The 13522-nt window shown below is 41.7% G+C and overlaps 1 protein-coding gene across 3 annotated transcripts in view; it reads left to right on the top strand.

Annotated features, from left to right (window-relative positions):
* The window catches only part of DDC (dopa decarboxylase), a 104727-nt gene that overhangs the window by 61372 nt on the left and 29833 nt on the right, over window positions 1-13522 (top strand). For all 3 annotated transcript variants that reach the window (XM_027540257.1, XM_027540258.1, XM_027540256.1), the window contains one exon: window positions 3493-3560. In XM_027540257.1, coding sequence (XP_027396058.1) covers window positions 3493-3560 — 68 coding nt within the window. The remainder of the gene's footprint in view (window positions 1-3492; window positions 3561-13522) is intronic.

The following is a 13522-nucleotide window of genomic DNA, read 5'->3' as shown; positions in this document are numbered from 1 at the left end:
GTACATGAGAAGTTCTGGTAACCGGGTGCTCACACTGACTCCTGTAGTTCATGGCTGATAGTTAGGTGGGTGTTTGGTGCTGGGAAATGAAGAAGACATCTTTCCACCATGTAAATGCATTTTGTTGTGGTCCTGTGTGTGATGATACCTATTACTGGGAATGTCTCCCTCCCCTGGGACCTCAAGAGATCAGGGGCAAAGCATCCATCAGGATGTATGTGCCCCTCCCAAGGCCTGGTCTTTTCTGAGTGTCTAGTGTAGAATTTCATGATCTGTTCCCACTACACTCTTCTCTTCCTTATGAACCAACAACTCAAAGTTTCACTTTCATGAGGTGGTGTCTAATTGTCAGACCACCACAGAGGTGGGGCAGCACCTCTCTGCAGTGAGTTCCTATCAGTATCAGATAGGGTTTCATACCCAACAATGAGTAACGCCATCCAACCTCCTATGGTCGCTGGGCTGGGAGGGCTGGCTGCTCAGCTGGCAGATAAGGGACTGTAATATCCTGTCTACCCGGCCCAGGCCTGCTGATAAGCGCCTTCCTCTCCATCAGCAGGAAGAAACATCCCTGTGGGTAACGAAAGACCGAAAGACCGAGAGGTTTAAAGAGATCAGCCCCCAGGAGGAAATTAATGAAATTCCTAGCAAACAAAGCCCTTCTTTCACCTTTTATTTCTCATTATCAACAAATGAAGCTCCTTGTCATTTCCTGTCTCTTTCTCAACTCTGCTTTTTATTGGAACCTGGAGGGAAATGAATCTGCGCCCCTAGAGTGGGTGGAGGGGTGAGGTGGCCATCAGCAGCTCCAGTGTCTGCCCTCCGGCCCCTCCTGGCCCCTCCTGCTCCCCCACTCGTCAGGATGGAGGAGAGGTGTTCCAAAGCCTTTGTCCTTCAAAAGACTTTGAAGCTTTCCCCCCAGGAGATTCCTCCCAACTGGGGTCTCGGCATGGCTACTGTCGTCATCTGCTTCAATTATAGATGCAGGCACATGGCCTCAGGTGGACCCAGGTCCTGTCACTCAGCCAGAGGACAAGCCAGGGGCACGTGCTCTGACAAGTCAGTGAAAACACAGACTGCCCTAGTCAGTCTTGCTGGTTGAAATCTCTTATTTGTCCTACTTGAAAATAGGTTGACACTTGAACTTGACGAGTGACCCTAGAGCCAGTTGTTGGCAGTTGTTACCACTGGTGTCCAGAGATCCTCTCACTGTTTTGAGTATAATGAATGTGGTGTCTTTGGAACGAAGAAAATATTTAGAGAAACAAGAACAGTTGTTGCTCTATTACATCCATATTGGTAAAGTGAAAATTGAAGTCGTGTCCGACTCTTTGCGACTCCATAGACTGTAGCCTACCAGGCTCCTCTGTCCATGGGATTTTCCAGGCAATAGTACTGGAGTGGATTGCCATTTCCTTCTCCAGGGGATCTTCCCAACCCAGGGCTCGAACCCGGGTCTCCCGCATTGTAGACAGATGCTTTACCGTCTGAGCCACCAGGGAAGTCAATTCAATGAAAAATGGGCTGATCCTGATTGCTGTATATTAGTTACGATATTTTCATTTCCTATTGTTGATCATGGTATGTATACTCGGAGAACTTTGCTAGTTCATAAAGTTTGGGAAACATGCACAAAGTATTTTCTAAGCTGAATCAGTCCAATTTTCTTCCATAGCACCTGTGAATTAAAATTCCGATTGTCAAATAGTCTAGTAGTTTGAAGTGTGGATAAATTTTATGTGACTTCGGACTATGCAAAATTGAAAGTACACAGCATAAAATATGAATAACATCTCATTTTATGTGGAAAAGTAGAACTATGACTTTCCTCAAAAACAAATTGGGATTCACCAGTGTCAAAGCAGGAGAGCCCACTGAACTATAAAGTGTGTTTGTGTTGCTTCTTGGGGGTGGGCATCCTCATGGATGATAGAAATCCCATGACCTTTCATATGCTTTGAAATTCTGTGTGTTTTATATTATCCAAGGTCTTTGAAATGCATCCCTTGATCCAAATGTGATAGCCCCACACCAAATTAGGATTAACACATTTATTTTTGCATATATTTTTAGGAAGGCCTTAGATATTATCTAATTCCTATCCCTCACATAAATTCCCATGGAAAAATGCTGCGGCCACATCAGTAAATAAAGGGTGTTACAGCCATCCAGACATCACCTCACAGCCGCCCCAGAAAGTGAGCCTTGTGGGGACTCGGGATAGGAATGCCCAGCACACTGGCCCCAGGTAGCTGAGATGCCCATCAAGGTAATGATTTCATTGAGCCCAGACTCATGCATCTTCCCACACAAAGAAAAGCCCTAAATTCCTTAACTTGACATATTTGGTTTCCTTGGCCTGTGTGATAAGTCACTTCAGTCATGTCTGACTCTTTGCGACCCTATAGACTATAGCCTGCCAGGCTCCTCTGTCCATGGGATTCTCCAGGCAAGAATACCAGAGTGGGCTTCTGACCCAGGGATCAAACCCTCGTCCCCTGCATCTCCTGCATTACAGGCAGATTCTTTACCACTGAACCACCAGGGAAGCCCTTGATTTCCTTTAATTGACAGTAATGTTTTGATGTTCCAACTACCTGATCTTTGTTGCAAAAACCCCTATATAGCTTGGCCTCCCCCTTCCCTCTTCAGGGCCGTCCCTCAGAGTGACCTGAGATGCTGTCTTCTGGGCTTGGAGTCCTGGGAAAGTCTGTCAAATAAAGCAAAACTCTCAGCTTTTAGCTTGTGCTTTTTTTTCCAGCCGACAACCTGGTACCTTTTATGCCCAGTGGACCACAGTCTCATTCTGGTTCTGTGGGTGTGCCCTGCAGGGTGCCCAAGGCACAGCCCTACCAGCTCAACGAGTCCCTCCCCTCGCCCTCTATGAGCAAAGCCTGGTTTAGGGCCGCCTGGGACGTCATTTTATAAGCCCTGCCCAATGACTGCTCTCACCAGTTCTCTGGACATAACCAGAGCTGCTTGAGATCACAGCCACTTTTCATCACATGGCTCCCCAACCTGTATGGCCCTACAACAACAGAGCAGTTACAGGGTTTGCACCAGACGGTTTCTGCATCACCCTCAGGACCCATGCTGAGGCGTTCACGGCTGTTATCTCATGACTTTTCTACAAAGCAGGACTCCCATCCGGACACACGGAGAAGCAGTTGTGCCCAGATGCCAGCCCAGATTCTCTGGCTCCAAAGCGCTTTTCCTCCCTTTGTGCCTCAGCCCAGAATCAGATATATTAGCTTCATGTTTCATGAGATAGGATTTGAAATGGATGAAATGAGGCTCAGGTAGCTTGGGATAGCTGCCCAAGTGCCCATGAGCCCCAGACCCCACAGTTTCACCTGATTCCCATTCTGTCTGACTGATCAGACAATTTTAATTTGAGAATACAAACTGTTAATTACTATGCATGAGGTCTTGTTTTTAGCTAAGCATTAATAATTGAAGTGTTTTCTTTTTGTTGTTCTTATTCCTTGGCAGTTTGCAGATTCATTTAACTTTAATCCCCACAAATGGCTCTTGGTGAATTTTGACTGCTCTGCCATGTGGTAAGTTTCCCTGTTCACTAGATGTCAATTACCATGCAATTTACCCTGCTTCCTAGACAAGTTCATATGAAAGAAACCTGGCAGGTGAAGTGACATTGCTGGGGAAACACAAAAAACACTGCCTGCCTGCATTTCTACACAATGGGTAGAGTTCTTACTAAATCTTACCCTGTTGTATGCTGTCATCTAGAACATATTGGCACAAGAGAAGTTTAACAGAGAAAATATCTGATCTAATTTACCTAGTATTAACAACAACAAAAAAACAATACAAATTAACCTTACTACATATTTGTAATTCATTTGCTTCTATGTTTTTATTCTTAAATGTTTAATAAATCTAAGTCTAAATGTTTAAAAGCATTTGCTAAGCAAAAAGAAAAGTAATTTTGTTTTCTAAGAAGTTCCCTGGAAATTCTTAATAGCCATACCATCAGCACATTGGTTATATTTAGAACAAGAAAAAAGAATTCAGAAATTAAAGGGGATGACATTTCACTGCACTGATGATGTTTAAAGAAATAATGAAGACCAGAGTAGAATGGGATCACTAGAAAATGTTGCTTCTTAGTTTATTAGAGTAAGAAGTTGGTTAATGAATCCTTAGATCTAGGAGTTTCGCATGAATTTTGTGCAAAATTGTTTATTGTGTAATTAAGGGAAATGGAGTTCCACCTTAAAAAGTTGAGGAAAGCAACTGAAGTCAGTTCTCCAAGTTCACCTTAACTTATCTATCTAATGATAAGCTGCACTCAGTGCTTTGTTGTTGTCGTTTAGTCACTAAAGCATGTCTAACCCTTCGCGAGCCCATGGACTGTAGCCCGCCAGGCTCCACTGTTCATGGGATTTCTAAGGCAAGAATATTGGAGTGCCTTGCCTTTTCCTTCTCCACAGGATCTTCCCAGTCTGGGAATTGAACTTGCGTCTCCTGCATTGGCAGGCAAGTTCTTTACCACTGTTTTAGGTCCTTTTTGGTCAGTCTTAGCCCCAAACTCTGATACATGATTTTAAAACCCTTTTGTATTTGGGTGAAAGTTTGTCAGAAATGCGAATAAGAACTTAGAAAAGCTATAGCTTTTATGAATGTTAGTGTTCTTGTGGTTGTGTTTGCCTATTTTACCTAAAGGAGAACACTTTGAGGAGAGTTTGTATAGCAGGTCAAAACTCCCTTTGCTCTAACTTTAAATTGGGTTGAGATGGAATTCTTTTCTGCTGGGGTATTTGATCAGGTCAGACACTGTCTGAGGGCTTCCCTGTAAAGACAGTAAAGAATCTGCCTGCAATGCAGCAGACCTGGGTTTGATCCCTGAATCAGGAAGATCCCCTGGAGTTGCTACCAACTCCAGTATTTTTTTTAAGTAATTATTTTTTTAATTGGAGGCTAATTACTTTATAGTGTTGTAATGTTTTGCCATATGTTGACATGAATCAGCCATGGGTGTACATATGTTCCCCATCCTGAACCTCCTCCCACCTCCCTCTTCATCCCATCCCTCAAGGTCATCCCAGTACACCGGCCCTGAGCACCCTGTCTTATGCATCGAATCTGGACTGGTGATCTATTTCATATTTGGTAATATACATGTTTCAATGCTATTCTTTCAAATCATCCCACCCTTGCCTTCTCCCACAGAGTCCAAAAGTCTGTTCTTTACATCTCTGTCTCTTTTGCTGTCTCACATATAGGGCCATCGTTTTCATCTTTCTGAATTCCATATATATACATTAATATATTGTATTGGTGTTTTTCTTTCTGACTTACTTCACTCTGTACAATAGGCTCCAGTTTCATCCACCTCATCAGAACTGATGCAAATGCATTCTTTTTAATAGCTGAGTAATATTCCATGTGTATATGTACCACAGCTTTCTTATCCATTCATATGCCGATAGGCATCTAGGTGGCTTCCATGCCCTAGCTATTGTAAACAGTGCTGCAATGAACATTGGGGTACACATGTCTCTTTCAATTCTGGTTTCCTCGGTGTGTATGCCCAGCAGTGGGATTGCTGGGTCATATGGCAGTTCTATTTCCAGTTTTTTAAGGAATCTCCACTCTGTTCTCCATAGTGTCTGTACTAGTTTGAATTCCCACTAACAGTGTAAGAGGGTCCCCTTTTCTCCACACCCTCTCCAGCATTTATTGCTTGTAGACTTTTGGATAGCAGCCATCCTGACTGGCATGAGATGGTACCTCACTGTGGTTTTGATTTGCATTTCTCTGATAATGGGTGATGTTGAGCATCTTTTCATGTGTTTGTTAGCCATCTGTATGTCTTCTTTGGAGAAATGTCTGTTCAGCTGTTTGGCCCATTTTTTGATTGGGTCATTTATTTTTCTGGGATTGAGCTGCAGGAGCTGCCTGTATATTTTTGAGATTAATTCTTTGTCAGTTATTTCGTTTGCTATTATTTTCTCCCATTCTGAAGGCTGTCTTTTTACCTTGATTATAGTTTCCTTGTTGTGCAAAAGCTTTTAAGTTTAATTAGGTCCCATTTGTTTATTTTTGCTTTTATTTCCATATTCTGGGAGGTGGGTCATAGAGGATCCTGCTGTGGTTTATGTCAGAGAGTGTTTTGCCTATGTTCCCCTCTAGGAGTTTTATAGTTTCTGGTCTTACGTTGAGATCTTTAATCCATTTTGAGTTTATTTTTGTGTATGGTGTTGGAAGTTGTATATGGTGTTAGAAAGTTTCATTCTTTTGCACTTGGTTGACCAGTTTTCCCAGCACCACTTGTTAAAGAGATTGTCTTTTCTCCATTGTGTAGCCTTGCCTCCTTTGTCAAAGATAGGGTGTCCATAGGTGTGTGGATTTATCTATGGGCTTTCTATTTTGTTCCATTGATCTATATTTCTGTCTTTGTGCCAGTACCATACTGTCTTGATGACTATAGCTTTGTAGCATAGCCTGAAGTCAGGCAGGTTGATTCCTCCTGTTCCATTCTTCTTTCTCAAGATTGCTTTGGCTATTCAAGGTTTTTGTGTATTTCCATACAAATTGTGAAATTATTTGTTCTAATTCTCTGAAAAATACCATTGGTAATTTGATAGGGATTGTATTGAATCTATAGATTTCTTTGGGTAGTATACTCATTTTCACTATACTGATTCTTCTGATCCATGAACATGGTGTATTTCTCTATTTGTGTCCTCTTTGATTTCTTTCATCAGTGTTTTATAGTTTTCTATATATAGGTCTTTTGTTCTTTGGGTAGATTTATTCCTAAGTATTTTATTATTTTCGTTGCAATGGTAAATGGAACTGTTTCCTAAATTTCTCTTTCTGTTTCCTCATTGTTAGTGTATAGGAATGCAAGAGATTTCTGAGCATTAATTTTATATCCTCCAACTTTACTATATTCATTGATTAGCTCTAGTAATTTTCTGGTGGTGTCTTTAGGGTTTTCTGTGTAGATCATGTCATCTGCAAACAGTGAGAGTTTTACTTCTTCTTTTCCAATCTGGATTCCTTTTTTGTTTTTCCTCTCTGATTGCTGTGGCTAAAACTTCCAAAACTATGTTGAATAGTAGTGGTGAGAGTGGGCAAGCTCATCTTGTTCCAGACTTTAGGGGAAATGCTTTCAATTTTTCACCACTGAAGATAATGTTTGCTGTGGGTTTATCATAGATGGCTTTTATTATGTTGAGGTATGTTCCTTCTATACCTGCTGTCTGAAGGCTTTTTTTTTTTTTAGTCATAAATGGATGTTGAATTTTGTCAAAGGCTTTCTCTGCATGTATTGAGATAATCATATGATATTTATCATTCAAATTGTTAATGCAGTGTATCACATTGATTGATTTGCAAATATTGAAGAATCCTTGCATCCCTGGGATAAAGCCCACTTGGCCAGAATGTATGATCTTTTTAATATGTTGTTGGATTCTGTTTGCTAAAATTTTGTTGAGGACTTTTGCATCTATGTTTATTAGTGATATTGGCCTGTAGTTTTCTTTAGTTGTGGCATCTTTGTCTGGATTTGGTATTAGGGTGATGATGGCTTCATAGAATGAGTTTGGCAGTTTACCTTCCTCTGCAAATTTCTGGAAGAGTTTGAGTAGGATAGGTGTTAGCTCTTCTCTAAATTTTTGGTAGAATTCATCTGTGAAGCCATCGGGTCCTGGGTATTTGTTTGTTGGAAGATTTTTTTATGACGGTTTTGATTTCTGTGCTTGTGATGGGCCTGTTAAGATTTTCTATTTCTTCCTGGTTCAGTTTTGGAAGGTTATACTTTTCTAAGAATTCATCCATTTCTTCCAAGTTGTCCATTTCATTGGCATATAGTTGCTGATAGTAGTCTCTTATGATCCTTTGTATTTCTGTGTTGTCTGTTGCGATTTCTCCATTTTCATTTCTAATTATGTTGACTTGATTCTTCTCCTTTTTTCTTGATGAGTCTGGCTAATGGTTTGTCTATTTTATTTATCTTCTCAAAGAATCAGCTTTTAGTTTTGCTGTTTTTGCTATAGTCTCCTTTGTTTCTCTTTCATTTATTTCTGCCCTAATTTTTATGATTTCTTTCCTTCTACTAACCCTGGGGTTCTTCTTTTTCTAGTTGCTTTAGGTGTAAAGTTAGGTTATTTATTTGATTTTTCTTCTGTTTCTTGAGTTAGGCTTGTATTGCTATGAACCTTCCCCTTAGCACTGCTTTTACTGAATCCCATAGGTTTGGGGTTGCTGTGTTTTCATCTTCATTCATTTCTATGCATATTTTTATTTCTTTTTTGATTTCTTCTGTGATTTGTTGATTATTCAGAAGTGTGTTATTTAGCCTCCATATGTCTGTATTTTTAATAGTTTTTTTTCCTTGTAGTTGACATCTAATCTTACTTCATTGTGATCAGAAAAGATGCTTGAGATGATTTCAATGTTTTTGAATTTACCAAGGCTAGATTTATGGCCCAGGATGTGACCTGTCCTGGAGAAAGTTCCGTGTGCACTTGAGAAATAGGTGAAATTCATTGTTTTGGGGTGAAATGTCCTATAGATATCAATTAGGTCTAACTGGCCCATTGTATCATTTAAAGTTTGTGTTTCTTTGCTAATTTTCTGTTTAATTGGTCTATCCATAGGTGTGAGTGGGATATTAAAGTTTCCCATTATTATTGTGTTACTGTTAACTTCCCCTTTCATACTTGTTAGCATTTGCCTTACATATTCCGGTGCTCCTATCTATGTTGGGTGCATATATATTTATAATTGTTATATCTTCTTCTTGGATTGATCCTTTGATCATTATGTAGTGTCCTTCTTTGTCTCTTTTCACAGCCTTTATTTCAGTCTATTTTATCTGATAAGAGTATTGCTACTCCTGCTTTCTTTTGGTCTCCATTTGCATGAAATATCTTTTGCCAGCCCTTCACTTTCCATCTGTATGTGTCCCTAGATTTGAGGTGGATCTCTTGTAGGCAGCATATATAGCTGTTGGGGGCCAGAGTGAGGTACTCCGCCCATGACAAAGGTCATGAGGAAGGAGGCTCAACATACGCAAAGGCGGGATTGAGCCCCAGGAGTCCCCCTGGAAATCCTCAAGCATCTACCCCCATAACCAGAGCCTGCCTACTTTACTAGTTTGTGCTCTCACCTACATCTCTGACTTTACGGGGGGCTGTCCCCCACCACCTCTTTCGGAGAAGGAGTTAACTTAAAGCTCCAGTTAATAATAATTCCTGGGTGTGATAAGAGTGTTTTAACCTACAAACTCCTCTGAAGGTTCTCTAGCCTGCCTGACAGGCTTGTCCGGCCACATGTGATTGCTCACAGCCTCCCAACCGTGAGAGGCATGAGATGCTTTAAACCTTCTAAAAACAGGTTCCTTAGAAAAGTTAGAAAACTATTAGTATAAGTATAATGGGCTGATTAGAAATTGTATTGGTGAAGGGTTTTTCATTTGTTGAGCCAATGTTTGTTGCTAAGTTTCCACATCCCCTGCCCTTACACACATTAATGAGTATATAGAAGAAATAAGTATTAACCTTTGATATTAATCACGTTAGATCTTAGGCTAAGTAAATTCTTTCCTTAACTAAAACCCACTACACCCTCACCCTATAGGAATGTAACTTTATTTGGGTGGCGTCTGTTTTAAGAATAATCACCCCTGGAGAAATAAGTGTCCTGGTTGACTGACCATTGTCACAAGGAGAGGGTCATAAATTGTCAGCAGGCCCCCTGGCCAGAAGATGATGTAACACCCCTAAGACCTCTGTATGCATTTGTGTGAAGCACCTGACTTTGATAAAAGTCAGGACTGCTGTCCCCACGTGACTTTTGCATAACATCTCAGTGTATAAAAGTAGACCATGGGAAATAAAGAATTGGGATCAGTTTCTCGAAATACTGGTCTCCCCATGTCGCTCTCTCTCTGACTCTGGTTGAGTCTCCATCTGGAGCGCGGAACCCGCCATGCTTACTAATTATGCCTGGGCTTCTAAGATCCGACCGGGGAGGCCTCAGTGTCTCCTCTCCTTCAGGAGAACGGAAGGACGCCTGTGGCCTACGTAAGTGGTGCAAACTTCTTGTCTTGAAGTTTTATTGGTCTCCCGCGTAAACCAAGCTACTCAGCCTCTTTTCTCCACTGAATTTTCCTACTGAGCTATCCTCATCCTATTACTCTGTATATCTTTGATAAAATATTTAAATAAATAGGTCACTGATGCCGTCCCCGCTTCGAACACCCTGGATCAGCCGGGGCAGGACCCCGGCATATAGCGGTCTTGTTTTTGTATCCATTCAGCCAGTCTTTGTCTTTTGGTTAGGGCATTCAACCCATTTACATTTAAGGTAATTATTGATAAGTATGATCCCATTGCCATTTACTTTGTTGTTTTGGGTTCAAGTTTATAAAACTTTTCTGTGTTTCCTATCTAGAGAAGATCCTTTAGCATTTGTTAAATAGCTGATTTGGTGGTGCTGAATTCTCTTATCTTTTGCTTGTCTGTAAAGCTTTGGATTTCTCCTTCATATTTAAATGAGATCCTTGCTGGGTACAGTAATATGGATTATAGGTTTTTCTCTTTCATCACTTTAAGTGTCTCCTGCCATTCCCTTCTGGCCTGAGGAGTTTCTATTGAAAGATTAGATGTTATCCTTATGGAAATCCCCTTGTGTGTTATTTGTTGCTTTTCCCTTGCTACCTTTAATATTTGCTCTTTTTGTTTGATCTTCATTAATTTGATTAATATGTGTCTTGGGGTGTTTTGCCTTGGGTTATTCCTGTTTGGGACCCTCTGGGTTTCTTGGACTTGAGTGTGTATTTCCTTCCCCATTTAAGGGAAGTTTTCAACTCTTATCTCCTCAAGTATTTCTCATGACCTTTCTTTTTGTCTTCTTCTTCTGGGACCCCCATGATTTGAATGTTGGGGCATTTAACATTGTCCTAGAAGTCTCTGAGGTTGTCCTCATTTAACTCTTTTTTCCTCTCTGCTTCATTTATTTCCACCATTATATCTTCCACCTCACTTATCCTATCTTCTGCCTCAGTTATTCTACTGTTGGTTCCCTCCAGCATGCTTTTGATCTCAGTTACTGCATTATTCACTATTGATTGACTCTTTTTTATTTCTTCTAGTCCTTGTTAAACATTTATTGCATCTTCTCAATCCTTGTCTCTAGTCTCTTTATCTGTAACTCCATTTTTTTTCAAGATTTTGGATCATCTTTACAATCATTATTCTTAATTCTTTGTCAGGTCGACTCCCTATCTCTTCCTCTTTTGTTTTATTTGGTGGGCGTTTATCATGTTCCTTTACCTGCTGAAAATTTCTCTTCCTTTTCATCTTGTTTAGATTGCTGTGTTTGGGGTGGCCTTTCTGTATGCTGGAAGTTTATGGTTCCTCTTTATTGTGGAGGTTCCTCCCTGTGGATGGGGTTGGACTAGTGGCTTGTCAAGGTTTCCTGGTTAGGGAAGCTTGTGTCTGTGTTCTGGTGAGTAGAGCTGGATCTCTTCTCTCTGGAGTGCAATGAAGTGTCCTTAGTGAGTTTTGAGGTGTCTGTGGGTTTGGTGTGACTTTTGGCTGCCTGTATTTTAATGTTCAGTGTTATGTTCCTGCGTTGTTGGAGAATTAGCTTGGTATGTCTTGCTCTGGAACTTGCTGGCTCTTGGGTGGAGCTTGCTTTCAGTGTAGGTATGGAGGCTTTTGATGAGCTCTTGTCAATTAATGTTTCCTGGAGTCAGGAATTTTCTGGTGTTCTGAAGTTTTGGATTTAAGCCTCCTGCCTCTGGCTCTCAGTCTTATTCTTACAGTAGCTTCTTGACTTCTCCATCCGTACAGCACTGATGATAAAACTTCTAGGTTAATGGTGAAAAGATTCGGCATAGTGAGGGACACCCAGAGAGGTTCACAAAGTTACATGGACAAGAGAAGAAGGAGGAGGGAGATAGAGGTGACCAGGAAGAGAAGAGGGGGAATCAAAAGGGGAGAGAGTAATCTAGCCAGTAATCAATTCCCTAAGTGTTCTTCACAGCCTGTAACACCCAGAGAGTTTCACAGAGTTAAGTAGAGAAGAGAAGAGGGAGGGAGGAGATAGAGGTGACCTAGAGGAGAAAAGGGAGTGTCAAAAGGGGAGAGAGCAATCAAACCAGTAATCACACCCCTAGGTAAAAATGGCCAACTCCAGTAGTCTTGCGTGGAGAATTCCATGGACAGAGGAGCCTGGTGGGTTACAGTCCATGGGGTCAGATGCTATTGAGTGACTAACACACAGACACAGATGCTATCTGAAGGAGTTGGTGGATGGAATGTGGCTCCAGAGTACCCATCTGGTATGGAGTCAATATGAGTCCCCGTGTGTATCCCAGAGGCCTCGGTTCTGGGAGAAGGGCTGGCCTCAGAGCAGATTAACTAGCAGTTAAGGGGTCCTCAGTGGCCAGTGATCCATTTGACTGAGAAAAGCCACAAAATCAGCCTAGACAGACCAGCTGATGGCTGCTGGGGGAAGGAGCAAGATGACTCCAGATGATCTCGTGGTAAGCTGTGGTGTTTTACTCATTTCCTGGGTAAAATAATATCAGAAATGGATGTTCAACGAGTCCCGGCAGATGCAGTCCATCAACACACTAATTAGCCGAAGTCAGTGGCCCTGCCATTGGCCCTGTGAGGGGGACATTGACTTCGCTGCCCCGTCTTTCAGATGCAGAGACTGCAGCTATCAGAGACCACTCATGTATGACCCAGATGTTGAGACGTGGTAAGGGTGAATACAATGAAAGCAGCATTGCACGCCAGTGTCCAGAAAGCTGGGGAGCGAGTAAAGGATAAGAGAAGACCTGCTTCATCAGGGGCTTGTCTCAGAGCCTGGTGTGATGGCCAAGGCTTCCATGGATGCTGGGTGAAGATGCAGGAGCTTCCTACCAGCTAGTTTGAAAGGCTAAATAAACAAATGAGTAAAGATTTAAATTATAAGAGAGGATATGCCTCCTCTCTCCTGAGTCGGTGCGGTCCTGAACAGAATGATTGTCAGGGGTTTTGAGGTGATTTCGTCCATCCAGGAGAATCGGGTCTCTCCTAAACCCAGGGGTTCATCCCACAATATCATAATGATAATATGAACATTGATTGATGGAATTTGATCTGGAAGGATTTTTGTTTTAACATAGTAATTACTAACATCTACTATTTTTGGCCCTGTGCTTACATTACTTTTCTAGGGCTGCCATAACAAAGAACCATATATTGGGCAGTTTAAACAATAGAAACCTCATTCTGGAGGCTGGAAGTCCAAGGTCAAGGTGTGAGAAGGGCTGGATCCCCCTGAGACCTCTCTCCTTGGTGTATAGATGGCTGTCTTCTCCCTGGGTTTTCATATGGTCTGTTCTCCATGCCTGTCTGTGTTTGGTGACGTGGTATCTGAAAGAAGGCTCATGAGGAGGGTCCAGGCAACAAGCGTCCTGAGGGCCAGGGGGAGAGGTAGCCAGGGCAAAGGCCCTGAGACATGAATGTGCACAGCAGAGAACTCAGAA

The sequence above is a fragment of the Bos indicus x Bos taurus genome, chromosome 4 (genome assembly GCF_003369695.1).
Source record: "Bos indicus x Bos taurus breed Angus x Brahman F1 hybrid chromosome 4, Bos_hybrid_MaternalHap_v2.0, whole genome shotgun sequence".
Lineage (NCBI taxonomy): Eukaryota > Metazoa > Chordata > Mammalia > Artiodactyla > Bovidae > Bos > Bos indicus x Bos taurus.
Note: the sequence above shows the minus strand (reverse complement) of the source record. Positions and strands in the feature narration are given on the sequence as shown.